This window comes from Haliotis asinina, chromosome 1 (assembly GCF_037392515.1).
Source record: "Haliotis asinina isolate JCU_RB_2024 chromosome 1, JCU_Hal_asi_v2, whole genome shotgun sequence".
NCBI classification, from domain to species: Eukaryota; Metazoa; Mollusca; class Gastropoda; order Lepetellida; family Haliotidae; genus Haliotis; species Haliotis asinina.
The window spans coordinates 45,500,870-45,523,402 of NC_090280.1; the positions used below are offsets into that span (position 1 = coordinate 45,500,870).

Consider the following 22,533-nt stretch of genomic DNA (forward strand, 5'->3'; position numbering starts at 1 on the left):
CACGTTTCTGGTTGTTACATGAGACTATGGTTTGAATGTATTGCCACATACATCCGCTATACGGACGTACCAATCACTCGCAAGTTACACGGCTTTTTACTACTTCAGCATCAACCTATTTCCCCGAGCAGTTCCGTCGGATTTCAAGTCAAACCTGAATAGATAAGCGGAGTAAAAACAGCACTTCCAAACGCGTTGGACAACCAGAACTCACATTCCATCGGCGAAAGTCAGTCAACCAAGGTGTCTGTATCAATATATTAAGTGTGTGATTGTCTCTTATTCTGTTAGTGTTGTTGTCTGTTGAATGGAAACAGTTCAGACGTCTAGCGACTGGGTAAGTCAAAATCTCTTTGGAATCCTCGACGGTCTAGACTGTGTTTGTCTTTCTCGTTCCTATCAAGTACATGTCTATTTTCAGTATTTATCTGAGGAATCGCCGACCTCAACCTTTTTGTCTAACATCTGTCCACAAATGCTTTTCAAAACCCTTCATGTCAATTGCCTTTACACCTTTACAAAACACTGTCTCCAAGGCTTGGGAAATTTCAAACCTACAACAATTTTGTAGAAATTCAGTTACGTTATGGAATATGTCCTCCCCTTTAAGAATAATAATTTGTCAGTTAATTAACGTTTTTTTCCGTTACCAAAGGCATTCCCGCTGGAAGAAGTCAAAGAACAAGCTGTTCTGTTGATCGGCGACAGGCACTCCTCGAAAGGTGTGGGTGTTCATGTAGCAAATGTTAGCTTGGAAGTCCAAGTCAGCCGACTTACAACCGTTGGTAGAGATACAGGCTTCGGGACAGGATTCGTGGTTAGATGATGGACGGTTCAAGATGTCGTGTCCCCCTATGACCAGATTCTTGTAAAGTGTAAAGTTATTGCTGAATGTGGAACATTCTGAATAACAAAAGATAATAATAAGTGATTTAGGACAATGCAGCGATCGTTTGCGTGATTTTTCGGTGATCTAACTGTGTATGACGCTGAAGAGTTGAGCGTGTGTGTGAGTTGTTTTTATTATTTGTGCATTTGAAGACTATCCACAAAGTACATATTACAATGCTAAGGAAATGGTTGAATTATAGTGTTTCCAATCTTTTATGAGTATTGTTTCTCTTCCCTTGTCAAGGAAATGTATTTGCATTTCAGTTGCAGTAGCCAAGAACATTACCCAGCAGGAGTAAAGCGTGTCCAGATTTGAATGGGTCATAATAAATACCAGCATCACAACCATATAGACAGTGTGATCCGTACAAACTGTTGTTGATATGAGTTGCAAGAGTACAACTGTGAATGTGTTACTTATTTTCGTATTGACTGATTTCTCAACATGTCAGGCGTCAACACGTTGCATCACGTCATATCACCTGTGCACACACCGATTCACGTTGTGTCACTCATCCACACACTGTTGTCTAAACAAAAAAGGACGGTATCGATCCCAGATATTCAACATACCCGTGAGGATGCGGCAGCTGTCTCCGTCTGGGCCGTAGCCTACGTCACACCTGCAGACTCCGTCGTTACAGTGTGAGTTAGGGAGGGACACACAATCCACTTTCAGTTCACAGTCCGACCCTACCCTGGCCAGCGCTGAATGTAACGAAAACAATCATATGAAACATAATGCTTCTGACACATTAGACATTGATGAAAACTTAACCTACTACACACGTTGAAGTTGAAATAAACAATTAAGCAATTCAGTATGCACACACATGAGGGTATCAAGCGACATTTTATATATTGATGTACACTATGAACATAAAACCTCAAAAGCCACACCAGAAAACAAATCATTCCTCTCGGATCACCGCAACAGCAATTCCCTATCCACCAAATCAACCTTGACAAATTCGTTCATCCCATCAATCAAGAAGGAGGACTTAAAGAAAAAATATGGAAATCATCAAAATCAGCCGCCTCAAACCTTTGATCAACAGCGACTGACCAAGGATACCACATAACACATAAATATGTGAAGAATTAATAAAAAAGCAGACTATGAACATACCCAACTTGTTATTACAACTTAATCTCGTCGTTTATTGAGTTCTTCATCAGCCTAATTTACTGTTCCGAGTACAGTTGTTACTCAATTATATGTTGCTACAAATGTTAACCAGCTTTTCGTCAAAACACACTACTTGTTATATCTCGTCTTCTAGTCACTTTTAGTTTGAAACTCGGAGTGTGAAAGAGAGAAAGGTAATGTGTGTTGTGTGTGTGTGTGTGGTTTTATAGGCCATTCTGATAAGTGTGTAACATTTGTGTTTCATCTTCTGTTATGGAAATGGCATTATTACTAATATTTATAATGTAATATTATTATACATATATTACTTTTTACAGTTAAAACACGGACAGATTTATACACAAGTACATAAACCTTTAAGTGCCTAATTCAAAGTACACAATTGTGTGGTTTATTTGACTAATCATAGCTATGCATATTTCATTAATACCTCCCTACCCCTCATATCCCAAAATGTGAGGTTAAATATCCACTCACTCTCACTCACTCACTCACCCATTCAAAGGTCTCCACGTCATTTCTGCCCTGTTTCAGGAGCCCTAACAGTAATTCTCAGGCGTCGTTGTGTTGCTAGCGCGGCATCACTGTTTGATAGTGATTCACAAATACATGTCCATGATACTTTCAGACGCGTAAAAAAATCGACTTTAAACAAAGATTTCTCATTTATAAAAAATCGTGTTCTTACTAAATACGAGGCTTGAAACTTGTTTTAACAAAGGTCCACGCGTCCCAACACAATATGCAGTTTCACCTGTGCTTATGACAGTTAAAACGAGTGATAGATATGTGATTACTAGGAATGGCAGTATCACTTTCCCTCTTCTCAAATGTCCACCCCGCGTTTTTAATTCCTGGTCATTGTGGAAAAGTCCATTGTACTGTAGCTGTATACCTTGCATGTGTTGCGTGCCCGAAATGGTGACCTGGACCATGATCAGCCGTGTGCAGCCTCAGCTCCTGGACAAGGACCTGTCATGATATCACGCTACACTGAGCTTTCAACGAGTTACGAAACCACGTGAGAGAAAATGAACACCTGGCGAAACTCTTTGTGGCAAGCAACCACTACCCGCCTGAAATACTCAACAGAACCATTCAAGCAACTCTGTCACCAAAAGACGGAAACCAGAATCAGCCACCATCAAGATATCCACTCCCTTCCTTGGTAAACTGTCGAATCAAATCAGCCGAAACAACAAGCAGGTATACACTCAACCCTCTCAGCATCCTTCAGTCTCAGCAACCTCATCCATGCCAACGGAAGAAAACAACCCACCATCAACACCAGCACCAACCCGAACTGTGACTGTGGACAAAGCTACATAGAAGAAACATCGCGACCCATCAACGGCCGAGTCAAAGAATGTCACACCATCGTTGCTAATGCAAATCAGCCATAAAAGCAAACCCCAATGATCTTCTTTCTCGACACCAACCTAATTGACTTCAATAAACGGTATCCGAGACTGTATCAAAACGTCACACTCACGAAATAAAGAAATTGTTATCCAGAAAATAATGTTGCATATTGTACGTCTCAGCTTCTATAATGCCACAAACAGGTCATTGATTTAAGTTTTCACTTTTTGTTAAAAGCGTTAGCTATGATGATATTCAAAGATTGTATTATCCATTCACATAGAGCAGAATGTTATCAATATCAGTGTTCTATCATTTGTAACAACTCCCAGTTGTGAGACACAATAATTAATGCTTCAGTGCACACAGGTGGTGCTTTTACATCCCTGCAATGAAAGGGGGAACGGCCCTGTTGCTGAAGAGAACCCACAGGAGCAATAGTTCATTAATGAGTTCATTAATACAGAAAACATTGTTTGCTGAAGAGCATTTATTGTTTTCAATGAAGAATGAGTGAGTGAGTTAGTATTTAACGTCACATCGGCAATGTCTCAGCCATATTGTGACGAGAACATTTAATACTGAAATGAAATACATGTATTGTATAAAAACCTGTCGGCGAAGGACAGTGAAACAACTAGAATATCACAAATGAGATTAAAACTAGTGTGGAAAGTTTAAAACTAATATCACTATTCGGACAATACAGTATAAAATCAGGCTATAGGTTGCCAGCAACTGAAGGTAGATCACCATACTAGGGACCATGGGGACTTACAGTGCCTTTGCTACCTGCATGGAGCCTAGTCGGATTTACATCATCCCCTCAGCTGTTAGCATTTTAGACATATCTAGCCAAAAATTAAAAATACAGATATACTACGACTAAGAACAGTGGAACGTTTAAATTTACTGTGAATGTTTTTGGACTTACGTACCCTCTCAGGAGGACAATAATTTTACAATACTTCAACCCCCTTTGAGGGTACAGCCACCAACAATTCAAGTTACAAAGCCAAACTTCCAATAAGTAAAATACATCTATTTACACAACATATTTTCAAAATTCAACCAAAAAATCAATTTCTTTTAAAAAATCAATAATTAAATGAGACCTAACGCTGGTAAAAAGATCCTTAATTGTTTTAACTGTAAAATACTTATCCCTTGTGATGGAGAATTCAACACAGTCAAGCAGGATATGCTTGACTGTAACTCTCTCATCACAAGGGATACAAAATGGAGGATCCTCACCTTTTAAAAGGTATGAATGAGTATATCTAGTATGGCCAATGCGACATCGTCTTAAAATAACCTCTTCAAATCTGGACTGACAACCCAAGTAGGTGTAACCAATATACGGTTTTATTTCATGTAATTTATTGATACCTACTTGGGTGTCCCACTTCTTCTGCATCAGACCACGGATATAAGATCTAATGGTGGCTTTGTAATCACTGTAAGGAATAAGAAGTGGTGTCACAGATTTGTTGAGTGCTGCCTTGGCAGCAAGATCAGCCATTGCGTTACCAGAAATGCCTACGTGGCTTGGTAACCAACAGAAGACGATGTCGTATTGGCCAGTAGCAAGATTATTATACAATTCAATTATTTCAATTAAAAGTGGATGTTTACATGATACATTTTTAATAGCTTGAAGGCAAGAAAGAGAATCAGAATAGATTATATATTGTTTACGTTTAGGGTGTCTTTGAATATATTTTAGAGCTGTTAATATGGCGTTAGCTTCAGCTGTAAAAATAGAACTTTTATCTGGTAACCTAGAAGATATTGTTCTGGATCCAGTGACAGTGGCACAAGCTACTGCACCACCGTCCTTGGACCCATCTGTAAATAAGGATTTATAATTGCTATATTTATCTTTCAATTGATTATATTCTTGTTTATACTGTAATTCATTCGTTTCTGATTTTTTAAGTGATGTTAATGTTAGGTCAACTTGTGGCCTAACCAACTGCCAAGGAGGAGAAGAAAGAAGACGGGAAGGAGCTATATGGTTCAGCTCAATGCTGGAAGCAGCAAGAAATGGCTTAATTCTGAGCCCAAGAGGCGGAACAAGGGAAGACTTTTTGTTGTACAAATCCTCATAGAGAGGATTAAAAACACAATTAAATGCGGGGTTAGACTCATTAGAAGCTAATTTTGTAATGTATTGTAAAGATAGTTTGATACGACGTAAGTTGAGAGAAGGCTCATCAGCTTCGACGTATAGACTGTCGATAGGAGAGGTTCTAAAAGAACCAAGACAAAGTCTTAGGCCTTGGTGGTGAACAGGATCAAGTAGTTTTAGGTTGCTTTGACAAGCGCCACCATATACGATGGAGCCGTAATCAAGTTTAGATCGGATCAGTGATCTATATAAGTGAAGAAGGGTAGATTGATCCCCTCCCCATTTTGAATTTGAAACAACCTTTAATAAATCGAGTGCCTTCAGGCATTTGGCTTTAAGGGATTTAATATGCGGCAAAAAGGTCAAATGTGAGTCGAAAATAAGTCCTAAGAACTTGGCCTCCTTGACGACTTTGATGGGAGTACCACTGAGAAATACCTCTGGTTCTTTATGGGGTTTGGATTTACGACAGAAGTGTATACAATTGGTTTTTGATTTAGAAAATTTAAAACCGTTTTCAAGACACCATTTATCAATTTTGTTTAAACACAGCTGCAGTTGCCGTTCAATAGTATGCATATTTTTACCGCGGCAAGAAATATTAAAATCATCCACAAATAAATATCCATCGATTACATCGTTTAAAACTTTAGATAAACTGTTGATCTTGACGCTAAAAAGAGTGACTGACAAAATACTGCCTTGTGGAACACACTGATCCTGATTATAATGATCAGACAGGGTAGAACCCACGCGGACTTGAAATTGCCTGTTATTTAAAAAATTAGCAATGAATTCAGGCAAACCACCTCGCAAACCGAAATCATGTAAATCTCTCAGTATGCCATATTTCCAGGTTGTGTCATATGCCTTCTCAAGATCAAAAAAGATAGACACAGCATGTTGTTTATTAATGAGTGCGTTTTTCACAAATGATTCCAGTCGCACTAAGTGATCGACAGTACTTCTGTTTTTTTGGAAACCACATTGTATGTCTGCGATAAGGTTATTTGTTTCCAAGTACCAAACAAGTCGATTATTTATCATGCGTTCCATGGTCTTGCAAACACAGCTTGTTAGTGAAATAGGTCGATAATTGGACGGATCCGTATGATCACGTCCAGGTTTAGGTATTGGTACTACTATGGCGTCACACCATGACGGAGGAAAGTTACCCGATGTCCAAATCTCATCAAAAATATTTAGAAGAGTTTCTAGGCAGGATTCTGGTAAGTGCTTCAGGAGTTGATAATGTATGTTATCAGCTCCTGTAGCAGTGTCATGAGCTTGATCAAGAGCAGTATGGAGTTCATGAATAGAAAAAAGTTTCATTATAATCTTCCCCATTATCTGAGTTGAAATTAATAGTTTTCTTTTCTTGTTGTTTTTGATAGTGCTGGAATCTAGGTAAATAATTAGAAGAGGAAGAGTGTCTAGCGAGGGTTTCGCCGAGTTTATTTGCGATATCTGATTTATCCGTAAGTAACTGATCTCCATATTTAAGATGATGGACAGTAGATTTAGTACCTTTGCCTTTAATTTTTTGGACCATGTTCCATACCTTGGACATGGGTGTCCGAGAATTTATTTTGGATACAAAATTTTGAAAGGATTGACGTTTGTTTTGTTTAAAAGTACGTCGTGCTTTAGCATTTAAAATTTTAAATTTATTTAAATTATGCACCATAGGATGGCGACGGAAATAATGTTCTGCTTTTTTCCTTGCCTTCCTAGCTTGTTTGCACTCATCGTTGAACCATGGTTTTCTTATGTGTGGAACTACAGAGGAATTTGGTATACACTCATCAGCTATGGAATTCAGTTCATCAGAAAAGGATTTTATAGCATCGGGGACGTCAATAAAACGTGCAGGTTTAAGTTTTTCAGCACACAGTTTCATATAAAGCCCAGTTAGCCTTTTTAAAATTTCTTCTTGATGATGGAGGAACATCGGATGGAGTTACAGCTTTTAATACAGTAGGAACATGGTCACTTCCACAGAGGTCGTCGTGGACGGACCATTCGAATTCATTTAATAGTTCTGAATTTGTAATTGACAAGTCGAGAGCAGAATAAGTCCCTGTACCAGGATGTAATTATGTGCTGGAACCATCATTATAAATACACAAATCATTGTCAGAACAAAAGTCCTCCAACAGATCTCTTTACCAGTTTTTTGGCCTCCGAAAAAGAGATATTTTGAGTGAATTTTATTTTATTGATCTCCATTTGCTCTTTCCAAATAGGACACTGTTTAGAAAAGGACGAATGGTCGCCTGAGCAATTGGTGCATTTTTTATAATCGCTGTCACAATCTTCTGTTGTGTGTGTCTTCTCACCACAGTGAGCACACACAACAGACAATGTACAGGTAGATACACCGTGTCCATATTTCTGGCATTTAAAACACCTGAGCGGATTGGGGATGTAGGTATCAACTTGAATGTTGCTGTAGCCTGCCTTCACTGATTTTGGAGCATTTGGACATGAGAAAGTAAACAGATACGTATTTGATTTGACGGTTTCGTTGTTTCTGCGAGTTGAAAAGCGCTTGACATATAGTACACCTTGATCCTTCATTTCAGACCCTATATCAAGTTCCGACATGTCATCAAACAACCGATCTGTATCTCTCACGATGCCTTTACTTGTATTCAAGGTTTTGTGTGTAGAAACCGTGACGGGAATGCCCACGAAAGATTTAATATTCATCAGATTTGTTGCTTGCTGCTTTTTCCCGCACTCGACTAGCAGGGCACCCGAACGTAAGCGTCTGATGTTCTTCACATCCCCAGCAATGCCTTGAATACCTTTGGATACAGCAAAGGGGTTCAACTTCAAAGGTGTCTTATCAGGAGTCTCAATCACAATGAAACGTGGCCAATACTCAATCGATGTAGACGGTCTATGGTCAGTATCAACAGGGTCAATATCAATTGGACGTTTTGTTTTTTCGGTTGGAGTTTCATAAGCCATGGTTAGTGTAATACGGTTCATCATCCGAGCTCCCCACCCACCACGGAGTATCACAAGGACAATGCTAAAGTAAGCGGGCCTCCAGCTTACAGCACCAAGGATACCCGGATGATATACTCCAGCAGAAGAATTAGAAATAATTAGTCTACCAGATTGGCCCATGAGCCACCGCCTTCTGGGCATAAGACTCTAGGCAAAAGTTCAGAACTTCAAAAATGCATTTTAAAATTCGAAAAGCTCAATGAACAAAGAGGCCAAGACCGAAAGTAAAAATCCAAATAAAATTTGTGTAATGATATATATACTCCATGCACAGGGCTTGGCATGACCAGCCGATTGGTCGAACCGGGCCCATTCGACCACCCGTCTAGGTGAAGTCAGGGCCAAAGTGGTGTGTTGGGCACTGGAACGCAGCCCCAGTGCCCTCAACCACCAGGATCCCGTCTTCCACCGACACGGGACGCAACCCACGGCAAACGGGTTGGTGGACCAAATATCCCCCCGGGTCCACTACGGGGGTGTCGGCGAGCTCTTCGCGTTACCCAGCACCCACCACGAGGAGGTGGCTCGCCACGGGTGCCTTTTCAATGAAGAAAATCAATAGATACAGACGTAATGAAATAGACTATCAAACATATGCAGTGACCAGGTCGACTCCGGTTTTTACTTAGGAGATCACCCTACTGTGTTTGAAAATCATGCTGTACTGAATTGATGGCGACTAAATACGATCACCATTCTACCATGACCCATTTAAAATCGAACTTCCTCGCTCTGCGGAAGACACTGCGTGATCCGGCAAGGGATGATAGGCGAGTTATTCTCGTCTGTGAAGGGACTGGTTGGTGCCGTTCGTATTTTTTAAACATTGTCGATTGTGCTTTCATGTACTTGACTCCACCCTGGCATGCGGCAAAAGAGTGACAGTGCCCTTTTGTCAAAATGTGTGTACATGCGACTAACTTGGGATTCCTGGAAACTTTGTTTTCATCATTTGGGGATTGTACGAACATAACAGTGACTGATTAATTATTTTACATATGGATATTATTGTGACATGATGGAGTATGAGTAGCGTAAATATGGTGTTTCGCCAGACCGTTATCTTGCGAATTTCCCATTCTAAATGGAGAAAATTATACCATATTCCAGGAGTTAAATGTTTACTAACGTTTTGCCGCACAATATTGTATAGATAGGGGTATATTTTGGCAAGGCATTCTGAATCGCCGTAAAATCAGACGCATGTTCAACCCAAAAATTTAGAACTGCATAGATCTGTGAGGCAAATTCCCGAATCAGCCTCAAAATCAATGGCGTTGTTGTTGTTATGGCCCGCCATCGTTGTGGCCAAATGGAAGTGGTTCTAACAATAAGACTTGTTAATGCGCGGTGAAACGGCCTAAAATCAGATAGCGTCAATCCAGAATTGATGCTGTCTGATTTTTCTGAACAACCAATCAGAATCCAGTATTTTCTTGAATCATGATAGAATGTCATACAATGTTGATCGAAAAGATCAGTAAAAAGGTTGATAAATACATTATATAAACTATGCTTAAACAGTTACTGCAGTCAGATGTTATCATTTACGGTGAATTAGGTAGATACCCCATCAGTATATCCGTAAAAATATAAATGAAATCAAACTGGACGGAACGGTTATGTTGTAATGACATGTTAAATAATGTAATATGTACACTTTGTATTCTTCAAATGGTGATTTTAATTTTCCATTGTAATCATAAGTCAGGTGTATGGTATCATTTGCTTTCTTAGAAGCTTATTTGTTACAATTACCTTACTGCTATAGACTCTGGTTAACTAAACCTAGAACTCTGAGACATGATGTTGTGACAGAAATGACAAAATGTAACAGACCTATATCATTTGTGAGTAGACTGTCCAGCACTAATTGCGCCTAGACATCAGTTTCATTCCCAATAACTGTAAATTAACAACACTTGTAAAAAGTGGACTTTATTCAATGTTTCAGTGTGGTTTTATAGAACAATATGTTTTCTACACAGATACAGGTACGTAGCTAAACTCCAATTCGCTAACTAAAACCTAATTTTCTAGGGCTAATCTATTATATAAGACAGGAATGTAAGGTGTATTTTCTTTGCTAATCACCTTCTCCACCGTCTCAGAACTGAGTGTCGCACAACTGGGAGTTCTCACAAAGGCGAGTAGACCTCAGTATCCCACTGTTCAAAAGAGTGGACGTCCTGCAATCCTTAAGTACTGTGTCACACATTCCACAATTAAGCGATGTATTACGTAGTCAAATATACTTACGATCGGAAGCATAACAATATCTGTTGGTATCATTTGTCGACGACTTGGGTTTTATCACAATTTTTCTGCCAGAATGTAAAGCCGTTAAGTTGAAATGGGTATCTCAACAATGTGGAAACCGGGTTCTTTAGCGTGTTTTACGAAGACAACGAGCATATGGCAGACTTTCAAACCATGCTGCCCTTTTTGAGTAATGATATGTAGTGCATTGGAATGAATTAATAGTTCTAATGTCATGTGTACACAATCGTTTGCTCAAAAACAGTGCATTTGCATTGTGCCACATCATTCGAGCAATTTCAGTTACTTACGTTTATTGGTTTGATAGAGCTGATAACCAACGGTGTTCGTGGAGGCCGCACTGGATCCCTCAAACCGTTCCCGTAGGGCTACACAAACCTGTCCTGAAGGACTGAAGTGGAAGCTGACACAATATTTTTCCTTCACACACCCGAACATACATTTAGCCTTGGCCAGATTGTTTACAATCCACATTTCCGACTGGGATATTTTCTTGTCATTATAAGTATCTACTTTCGTTGCAGAAAAAGGGCCACATGTTTCGGCGTCAGCAAGAGTTGGGAAAAGTAGGAGTAGAAACATTCCTCTCATCGTTGGTGGTTCTCTAAACAGTTCCAGCACAAAGACAAAATCACTACTGTTTTTGCCGATGCTGGACTCGTACTGTCGTCTTCTCGTTGACTGTCCTAACACGTTGAAGCAGCGTTATAATAGCCGATCAAAATGCAGAAAGCGGAAGCAGAAACGTTCCCGAGATGTTCCCTAAGCACCGTTAACACGCACGAGCATTATCAGCTATTGATGCTGGAGACTTACAAAGTCTTCGCGATCACTTTTCTTTTCTAAAGATGCAGCAGCATATGGTGAATACCGAGGAAGGTGTGCTCGAGTCCAAGATGAAGTCGAATAGGCATCACGTCTCCTGTGGCCACAAGAGCAGTCAACGTCTCCCAACGGTTTATTTGATATGCATGGTGTAACACATATAGAATACTCCCCCTATTCAGTTAGTTGGGTGAAACCACTCGTTTTAGGGGTGAAACGATCTCTCATATTGGTTTGGAACATCCATGAAACAGACCAACTTGAAACTCCTTGGGATGAAATGATCCTTCCGATCCATCAATCCTTAGTCATATTTGGTATATATCATAATTAGCATGCTAGTATTGTATAATTAAAGAGCAATTCCACGGGACTGGTTGTTTCTTTTGTTATTGTTTCTTCTAATGGGTACTCTGAAAACATCCCATAATTCTTGACGGGTGCCATGCCACTCAAAAGCAGAACTGATCGTATAGCAGCTTATACTCACATTGATCAACAAAGAGGAAAAAACAACTTCCTCTGGAAATTATAAAGGGAAAAGTAGTCATCTCTTAGACCTCTTAATATTTGCTTTATTTTACAAAGTGGCTTCAACTTATTTTATTATACAAGATAAATTGAGGATTACGTTTGTCTCCGAGGGCCTAGTTGTTCAATACTCGGTTATCAGAACAGCAGGTTAACTCCTTACGGCTAGTGAAATCCTTAACCGGCCTTTAGTTACCGAACGTTACAAATGCCTTGTTAGTCATATCGTTAGCTATCGTCTCCATCAAAGTTTAACAGTGTGGTTAACTTCCATATTCCACATATTTCTGATTGCTTCCGGATTACCAAAAAAAATGGAGACACAAAATGTCGCCTCCATTCCAAGAATGAGAGAAGTTGAAATTTCTCTGCTGACCGCTGAGAATGAGATCCAGTCAGTGTTTGAGGCCAACTCTATAGTTTATCATGGGCATGCTAATGTAGCACTACGAACGTTTTGTATTGGAATACAAGATGCAGTAATTTGCATATTGTTTTAAAGACATATGATCTCAGCTCTGTGTTTGACTTACTTCAATTCCTACAACGGAAAAAAACTACAGCACAGCTATAGATAAAGTAGGATGAATCCATGAAAGTAATATTAACAGCAGAAATATAATTACACACGTGACTTAAGCGTAGACGGCGGAACTTTGAATTTTTTGAATTCCCACAAGACCTATGCTCACTTTTCATTCCTTAAATTGTTCTGACTCTGTGGACTAAGCGTGTTAGCGGCTGTATCCTCGAGAGGGGTTAAAGTACCGTAAAATTATTAGTCCCAGGACATTCCAAGTAAATTTAAACGTTCCACTTTTTTATCGTAGAATATGTGTATTTTATTATTTAATTTATAGCTAGATGTGTCCCAATTGCTAACGACTGAGGGGATGATGTAAATCCAGCTGGGTCCATGCAGGTAGCGAACGAACTGTAAGGCTCCATGGTCCTTAGTGCGGTGATCTACCTTCCGTTGTTGGCAATATATAGAAAAAGAGAGGCTACCGATCGTTATCACAAGAAAGGGTACAGACTAGATTATCATCCAGGAATATTTCTGGTACCTGTGTGTTACCCGACAGGACAGGTGAGAATTCATCGTGTACACTCAATGACCTCAATGTAACACTGATGAATATTCAGCCAGAAATTACCTCCCTTCACAACAAATTTGATGTGATAACACATGACTTCAACGACAAAATAACACGTCTCAACAGCGAAAATCAAGAACTGAAAGATAGACTCTGGAAACTTGAAAATAAGTTCGATTCCATGAGGCTAATTCAAGAAGAAACAACTTAGTTTTTCACGGTCTCACTGATAAGAAAATCGAAACGTGGGAGGATTGTGAAAGATCAGTGAGAGACCTTATGAAAGATACACTAAATATTGAGGGCGCTGACACTGTTGTGACTGAGAGAGCCCATAGACTGTATGCCAAGTCAGGACCTCGACCGGTTATTGTCAAGCTGACATCGTTCAAGGATAAATCTGAAATACTTAGTACAACATGTCAAGTTTTGAAAGGAGACAAAACCCACAGGGTATCAGAAGATTTCACAGAAAGTTCGTAAAATCAGATCTAAACTTTTCCCATTCCTGCAGAAATTCCGTGATGATAATTGTGAGGCCTTTATCAGTTATGATAAACTGACAGTAGACGGAGCTGTGTACGTGTATGACGACAACATGGAGGATATCCGGCGGGTGGGTATCAGACGAGGATGGAGACCCCGGAGCCAAACGCCCCACTCTGCACGGGAATAGGAAGACGGCCGTGGCCCAGACCACTAATGTGTGTCTGACCAAAAAGAAACTGTTGATTCGATATTGACTCTTTGTTCATGGAATATACACGGACTTGATTAAACTACTTGATTATGCATTTGTGTCATTCTTGATGAACTTTGACATTTTTTGTATGATTGAAACAATGATACTGAATGCTGAAAATTTACTTCTCCGTATAAACAGAATATGTCGTGTTTACAAGAGTTATGGGGAACGTAGTGCTCGAAAATGCATACATGAAATGGCCAGGCATGGTGACGTAGTGTAATGATGTGGGCCGCCTTTTCATACCACGTGAACGACAAGAAGGAACTATTTTTCCTAATGTCTACTCACATTAGAAAATACACTTTTCATCCGTCGACCATATGAATGTACGTATATATTATCTGGCTGTCCGATACACACGTTTAAGAGTATGTTAAAATAGACGGACACTCAGCTGTCTATTTACATGTGTTTCAGGTACCGCTGGTTAAGAACTTGATTATTGAATGCCTTACTAAAATATTTTGTAAATGACGCCAAAATAAAACTTGCGAGGCAGACCGTAGGGACTTATGAACTCAAATATACATAAATTACAATAAATGAATATGGATGTATTGGTTTCAGTCTCAGCGACCTGGACATGATCATTATATTCAGAAATATTTAAAAAAGGTAAAGAGATAGGTATCCCAACAGTTTGACTACTGTGTCATTGAGCATGTTCGACGAAGGCAGCAAGCCAGTATCAGAATTACAATCAATGCGCAGTCTTTTGGTACAACTAGTACATTCTCCAACGACACATCAACACAGGAAAGTATTTTTGGATTCCAGGAACAATACTAAACTGAAGACGTGTATATACATTCTATCGCGTCAATCTTACATTCACACGTAAGGCGCGATATGTCGATGAGCAGTGCACCGTACCCGTATTACTTTATTTGTTTAAGCATTTAGGTGCGTCAGAAGACCATGTAAGCGACAGACACTGACCAGGATGAAACCTCTCAGTCCTTTCACTCGATATATTAATAAAACATTTTATGTTCAGATCAGGAAAATGCAATTATTAAGACAGCAAAGTGAACTTTGATATGGTTAGGTAGTCCGATGCCTACAGAATAGTCTGCTCAAAACCAATTTTGATTGCCCTAACAAATTCGTACAATCGTTCGGTCATTATAAGCATCAACTTTGTTTGCCGAATGAGGGTTACATGTTTCAGTAAAAGCAAGAGCTGGTAATTGTAGAACTAGAAAGGTTCCTCTCATCATCGGTTGTTTCATCGGTGCAACGGAAAGATCAAACTGAACTTGATTCTTCAGTAAGCACCATTAACAAACACCGTCATCATCGATCATCAGTGCTTGAAAGTTACTGTCGTCTTCTGGCTGACTCTCCTTCCTTAAAAATGCAGACGCAGAAATTCCAAATGGCATACACTGAGATGTGTAGGCTTCTGGGAGTCATCACATGAAGTTTTGAGAGTTCAGAGAATCGGGTCTCCTGTTGTCAATTGTATTTAAATACAAGGAGCAGTCAGCGTAACTGTGTGAGTTGGTCCTACTTTTCGTGTGATATGCTTTAGAAAACGAACGAAGAAAATTTCCGTCTATTGTTGTTGTTTTTTTTAACCAACGTTTTTTTTCTGAACCAACATTATCTTATGTGCAATCTAAACCGCTTATGTTTAGTAAGGGATGGATGATTAGCATGAAGTTGATTTATGATTAAAAGGGCAGTTCCACGAGACAGGTTGTTGCTATTTTTATCGTGTTCTCGTGTGTGTACATGGTTGACATCCCGCTATTCTTAAACACCACCTCTGCCACGCCAGCCGAAAGTGCAACTGATGGTACGACGTCGCACTAATATCAGCTGCCTTTTCGTTAATCAACAAAGAGAAAAAAACACCTTCATCTAGGAATAGAAATGGAAATGTAGTCATATTAGAGACCCCTGATATTTCAGTTATTTCACGAACTGGCTTCAGCGTTTGTCCACCTCGTTTATTATCATAACTGGTGCAAGAAATAAATTGCTTTTGTTTCCAAGTCACTAAAGGTGCACTGGAGGTTTAAATGTCTGCGTATTTATGGCTTATATTCCTGGCATTATGGATGTATTTACTTTTATCAGTTCGGAACTTTATAAAATGATGTATGTCGATCTGGGTGTTTTGTGAATTTGCAACATGACTGTAATACCCTGGATTGTGTTAAACTGACTGTGTTATTCATAGGTTACGCAGACCGGTCATCAACGAAAGAGACAGCAATATGGATATCATGGTATAATATGCCTGATCATAGTGTCTCAACTGGTTGTGTGACTTTGTTTCGGGCCCTTCACATTGGTCAGCCGAGACAGCACACGTGACAACTACTTTGAAACTTTGGTTTTAAAACAATGATATTGTCAGTTAATCATTTGAACATAGAGCGATATTTTATTACACAGGTTCTTGCCGACAGGGTATGAGTGTATCCCGCCAGCAGGGGATAAAGTACACACACAATACTAACTACTAACTAAACCATTGTTCATGATAACATTAACTGATCAATGAAAATTAACTGTTGGATCGGTGTTTGGGGAACTCAACAGTGTTTCCGCTTGCATTTAGCATAACATGCAACACGTTTTCCACATGAGACCTGAAATAATAAGTAATTACTCCAGACACAAGAAATACCAACGGGAACACTGGGTGGAATAACCACTAATTATGCATGTTTAAGTTTATTACTTTGAGTATCAAGGGGGTGGTGATAAATATACGTGTAGATTCACAGCAACGAACAACAATGAGAGGTGGTATTCTGTGTAATTTACTTACCTAGAAAAACAGAGTAGTGGTTGCTGTTTTGAGAAACACACACATAATGCCAGCCAATAGAAGAAGCCTCTCAGGAGAATCAGGTACGCAGCTGAGTCCTTGGAGGCTTTGTAAGATTGATGACTTGAAGCTTTTGGCCAGCTGCATTTTTTTTCACGAATGCCATTTGTGCCATTCCCCTATGGGATTCAGACAAAAATGGTGTAGTTTCGTTTCAGTGTTTATATGAGGAGTCTGTTTAACTTCTGATGACCTCGTAATGGGGTGTCTCACCGATTGCATTTCCGTCCATGACAACCGGAAGCCACACGCACATTTCACAAATTATTTTTTTAGAATGAGTTATTAACGCCGGCAGGCATGATAACCACCACCCTCTCCATCGATCCCACCATCCACCACCTACCCATTTACCTCCGTATCCACTACCTGCCCATCTATCTTAGTAATTACCATCTACCCATCTATCACAGTATGCACCACCTACCCATCCATCTCAGCATCCACTACCTGCACATCTATCTCAGTATCCGCCATCTACCCATCTATCTCAGCATCCACTACCTGCACATCTATCTCAGCATTCACCACCTACCCATCCATCTCAGCATCCACCATCTACCCACCCATCTCAGCATCCACCACCTACCCATCCATCCCAGTATCCACTACCTACCCATCCATCTCAGCATTCACCACCTGCCCATCCATCTTAGCATTCACAACCTACCCACTCATCTCAGCATCCACCACCCACCCATCCATCTCAGCAGCAACCACCTGCCCATCCATCTCAGCAGCCACTACCTGCCCATCCATCGCCTATTCATTACAATGACCGCGACCTGTTCATCCGTCTCAGTATCCAACCCCTACCCACTCATCCCAGTGTCCACGCTTTCCAACTCATTGCATTGCCCACCAAATGCCCATTCATCACAGTATGCACGACCCAACCCATTCACTTATGTGTACACCAGCTGTCCATTAATGTCAGCGTCCACACCACTACAAATGCATATCAGTATCGCTTAGCTTTGGCTAAGTACCTTTCATTGTGGTGCATCGTTGACGGAGCAGTGGTACATTACACTCATATAACAAGAATAGGTTTATTGCCCGAAATGTCGGATTGTTTTTCGTGAATTCATTACAAAGGATCCTCTCCAGTTTGAATTCAAGAAACATTTAGATGATAGCGATGAAAGGAGATGAAGCTATTTAAGAATACACAAAGTATAATGTTCATGTGATTCTCCTTAAAATGTTCTCTCAAGTGCAGAAACAGATGGCCAGAACAAAGATCTCACTCAAATAGCATCACATGCGTAGAGCAACATAAGAAAACATATTCTGCAGTGGGACTATCAGGTTTGAAAGTATAACACAAACGGAAGCGTTCCACTCGCACTGGCTTTGACGGCAAAGGCACATGCCACGGTGTCAGTGTGTATATCGCCTTACGCAAGAAGCCCCTTAATTGGTAGAACAGGGGATCGGGATATGCAGGCTCTATTCAATGCATTGCAATACCGATTGTATGCTTATCTGAAAATGTCGATACTGTACCCCACCACCAAGTATTTTCTCTGTCAAAGACTGTAAAAACATGATGTAAATTTAAGTGATTAATGTAACTTCCTGTTGTCGAGATGTTGTTCTTTGTGTGTCAAGCCCATGTCTTGAATATTACACAGTCCAAACAGAACCATGTGGTTCCACGGGCCGACTCATTATCCCACCACTGATATCTTTGTGCCATTGTTGTGATGAATGGTGCGTCGTTAGGGGAAATGCTATACATGCTGTGTATCGAGCACAGAACTTTCCTGTCCGTCGTCAAAGTAATATCAAATAACAACACATCTAAACAGGCAGAATCGATTGGGTTTCAGACAACCCATGCTGAATGTGTAACGCCAAATCAGGACGTCGGTTTGTCCTGATATTTACCGAGGCGTTGTCACGTAACCTTTCTGAGTTTATTCACATGATGATCTACATCTTACTCTGGTGTAAATTCCCTACAAGAAAGTGCGTGAAAGTTGAACCTGGTTACTAATACACAGACATGTGTTTAAGCCCTTAGGATTTAAGGCATGAGCTGTGTTCCTATCGTGCAAATTATCACTTACTTCATTCCAACCTGGCTTACATTTTCCATTATAATGAAATTTATAATTTACTTTCATGGGGATTTCTTGTATTACTTATTTACTTAATAAATAGCACGCAGTTTGTGACACTGTAGGAGTGACGACTTTGTCACCTTGGGATCAGGTCGTTGTGCATAATGTGAATGACGTGACGAAAACAATCACCCGTTGGCTAACGCTGCCGGTGAATTATTGAGAACCAACGATAAGAACAAAACTTACAATCAGCATACTGGTAATTAACTGAAGACGGTTAAAAGGAAGAATTTTCATAGGTATTTAAGGGCTTTATCAAATATTCCTGAACATTATTTGTGGATAATTACATTTTGAACACTTTTAAAAGATAAATTGTGACCAAGTATGCGGAAAGGGATCACATGAAACAAAAATGAGCAACACCTATGCTACATCTCTCAATGTTTAATGAACAGGATCGACTTTCAAGAAGTTGAGACCACAAATGTTTTGTTCACATCTTCACGTTCACTAAAACTGTCGGAACATCATAGGATACTGACGAACATAAATCACTTATTTCACGTTAACCAATTTGCTTGTCTGTTATGTTACCAGAGAAAGTACTTTAAGAAATGCCTAAATACTTAGGCGTTGTAGTGCTGTCAACATTGCTAATCATTATAATCTCAGACATACTTTAACTGATAGAATGCAAATTTCCATATTTCCTCAAGTATAGCAACGTAAGCTAATGTATACTTTAAATAGATATACATATAAATAATTCACGCCCGTCGCATTTTATTTAGTGCATTTGGGTGGGTTTTTTTCATTGAAAAAACAAACAAACAACAAATAGAATACATAAACATGAACGCTTACTTTCATAAGATTTTATGTTTTCGAAACTTCGAACTTTTGCTGTTCAGTATACAACCGTAAGGCGCTGTATAATCGTTTCATTAGTTTCTGGTTAAACCGAGCTTGTTTGAGAGTCACCGTTTCCGACAGATCACTAGCATCACAACAAGCTTGGATAAATCAACAACTTCGAGAGTTCTGAGGGATATGTCACTATCGGGGGCAGCTCTTCTAGTTACGTCGGAGGGTGATCTGTATTTCACAGCAAATATGGAAACGGTTTCTAGATTTCCGGAAACCTACATGAAACTGGGCAATGTCGGAATCATATAGGTTTCCGCTCAGGGTAAATATGATTGTTGGTTTCCGACAGTTCCAGTCAATGAAAATAACCTTGTCAGTTTCAGCAACAGGAAACTGCCGGGAACCAACAAGGTTAGTTTGGAAAATACCATTGTTACTTTCCGTTGTATTATAGCAGCAGGAAAACATCACTGACGTTTTCCATTAGTGACGATTGTAGAAAAATACAGTTGACTCCATTTGCTCATTATCCAGTAACCTGCCACAACCTACGTCACACGTTACATCGTTACATAAAATAAAATTAATTTCAGGACAACGGGAACCTAACTGAAACAATGTGAAAATTGTATATTCTACCTTATCTCCTTCAGGTTTTGTTTGGTGCCTAAGGAAATCGTAGACGTATAAATTACTGAGAAGCTGGTAAGGCTTCTAGAAATGTTCCCTGGCTTTCAGGCACCCATTGGATTTTCGTTAGTTATTTCTCAACGTGATACATACTGCTAAATTTCCTACAGCTTGTGTATGGGCAGGTGTATCTCACGGTGTATCGACACTAAACATGTACGTATATATTATTATAAATCTGAAACAGCAAATGTCACCGTAAAGCTTGACCATGGACCATAAATGTCTTCCTGTCATCACCAAAAGGGATAATGTTTTTCGTCTTTGACATCATCCCCATTGTTAAACGAAATAAGACTCACAGTATTCTTTACAATTTCAGCTATAACTCAGGTAATTTGCATTTCTTGAACGCAAATGACATATATCTGATTTTCATCCTCTTGATAGCATTCCCGTCCATGACAACCGGAACGCACACGCACATTTCACAAATTATTTATTTAAAATGAGTTATTAACACCGGCAGGCATGAGAACCACCACCATCTCCATCGATCCCACGATCCACAACCTGCCCATCTATCTCAGAATCCACCACTTGCCCATTCGTATTAGCATCACCACCTTTCCCCTCTATCTCAACATACACTACCAGCCCGTCCATCTCAGCATCCACCACCTGCCCATCCATCTCAGCATCTACTACCTACCCATCAATCTCAGCATCCACCTCATGCCCATCCATCTCAGCATCCATTACCTGCCCATCCATCTCAGCATCCACCACCTGTCCATCCATCCCAGCATGCACCACCTGCCCATCCATCTCAGCATCCATTACCTCTCAATTCATCCCAGCATGCACCACTTGCCCATCTATCCCAGCATGCACCACCTGTCCATCTATCTCAGCATCCACCACCTGCCCATCCATTTCAGCATGCACCACCTGCCCATCCATCTCAGCATCCACTACCTACCCATCCCTCTCAGCATCCACATCATGCCCATCCATCTCAGCATCCAGCACCTGCCCATCCATCTCAGCAGCCACCACCTGCCCATCCATCCCAGCATGCACCACCTGCCCATCCATCTGAGCATCCATTACCTGCCCATTCATCCCAGCATGCGCCACCTGTCCATCTATCCCAGCATGCACCACCTGTCCATCCATCCCAGCATGCACCACCTGCCCATCCATCTCAGCATCCATTACCTGCCCATTCATCCCAGCATCCACTACCTGCACATCTATCTCAGCATCCACCACCTGCCCATCTATCTCAGCATCCACCACCTGCCCATCCATCTCATAATGCACCATGTGCCCATCCATCTCAGGATCCACTACCTGCCCATCCATCTCAGCATCCACCATCTGCCCATCCATCTGAGAATTCACCACCTGCCCATCCATCTCAGAATCCATTACCTGCCCATTCATCCCAGCAGCCACCACCTGCCATTCCATCTCAGCATCCATTACCTGCCCATTCATCCCAGCATGCACCACCTGCCCATCTATCCCAGTATGCACTACCTGCACATCTATCTCAGCATCCACCAGCTGCCCATCCATTTCAGAATGCACCACCTGCTCATTTATTTCAGCATCCACCACCTGCCCATCCATTTCAGCATGCACCACCTGCCCATCCATCTCAGCATCGACTACCTACCCATCCATCTCAGCATCCACATCAGGCCCATCCATCTCAGCATCCAGCACCTGCCCATCCATCTCAGCAGCCACCACCTGCCCATCCATCCCAGCATGCACCACCTGCCCATCCATCTGAGCATCCATTACCTGCCCATTCATCCGAGCATGCGCCACCTGTCCATCTATCCCAGCATGCACCACCTGCCCATCCATCCCAGCAGCCACCACCTGCCCATTCATCCCAGCATGCACCACCTGCCCATCCATCTCAGCATCCATTACCTGCCCATTCATCCCAGTATGCACTACATGTACATCTTTCTCAGCATCCACCACCTGCTCATTTATTTCAGCATCCACCACCTGCCCATCCATCCCAGCATGCACCACCTGCCCATCCATCTCAGCATCGACT

At 40.7% G+C, this 22,533-nt stretch overlaps 3 protein-coding genes across 4 annotated transcripts in view; all 3 read right to left on the minus strand.

The window, feature by feature from the left end:
* Positions 1 to 341: 341 nt before the first annotated feature.
* Positions 342 to 22,533, minus strand: part of LOC137291929 (uncharacterized) — a 50,091-nt gene continuing 27,899 nt past the window's right edge. Inside the window, exons 1-4 of one of the 2 annotated variants that reach the window (XM_067823494.1) lie at positions 2,937 to 3,150; positions 2,537 to 2,625; positions 1,465 to 1,599; positions 342 to 903 (exon numbers count right to left, since the gene is read on the minus strand). In XM_067823494.1, coding sequence (XP_067679595.1) covers positions 647 to 903; positions 1,465 to 1,599; positions 2,537 to 2,540 — 396 coding nt within the window. In that variant the 5' untranslated portion in view covers positions 2,541 to 2,625; positions 2,937 to 3,150 and the 3' untranslated portion in view covers positions 342 to 646. Of the gene's footprint in view, positions 904 to 1,464; positions 1,600 to 2,536; positions 2,626 to 2,936; positions 3,151 to 22,533 lie in introns of those variants that run through there. The other variant, XM_067823487.1, reaches the window with a different exon arrangement.
* Positions 21,429 to 22,115, minus strand: LOC137272962 (high mobility group nucleosome-binding domain-containing protein 5-like). Its single transcript, XM_067805391.1, has one exon. The coding sequence runs from the start codon at positions 22,113 to 22,115 to the stop codon at positions 21,429 to 21,431; it is 687 nt and encodes a 228-aa protein (XP_067661492.1).
* Positions 22,131 to 22,520, minus strand: LOC137272967 (uncharacterized). Its single transcript, XM_067805406.1, has one exon. The coding sequence runs from the start codon at positions 22,518 to 22,520 to the stop codon at positions 22,131 to 22,133; it is 390 nt and encodes a 129-aa protein (XP_067661507.1).

What these genes read in the sequence shown, in the direction of transcription:
- LOC137272967 (XM_067805406.1), bottom strand. Translation starts at nt 22,520, where the DNA reads ATGGATGGGCAGGTGGTGCATGCTGGGATGGATGGGCAGGTGGTGGAT.
- LOC137272962 (XM_067805391.1), bottom strand. Translation starts at nt 22,115, where the DNA reads ATGGATGGGCAGGTGGTGCATGCTGAAATGGATGGGCAGGTGGTGGAT.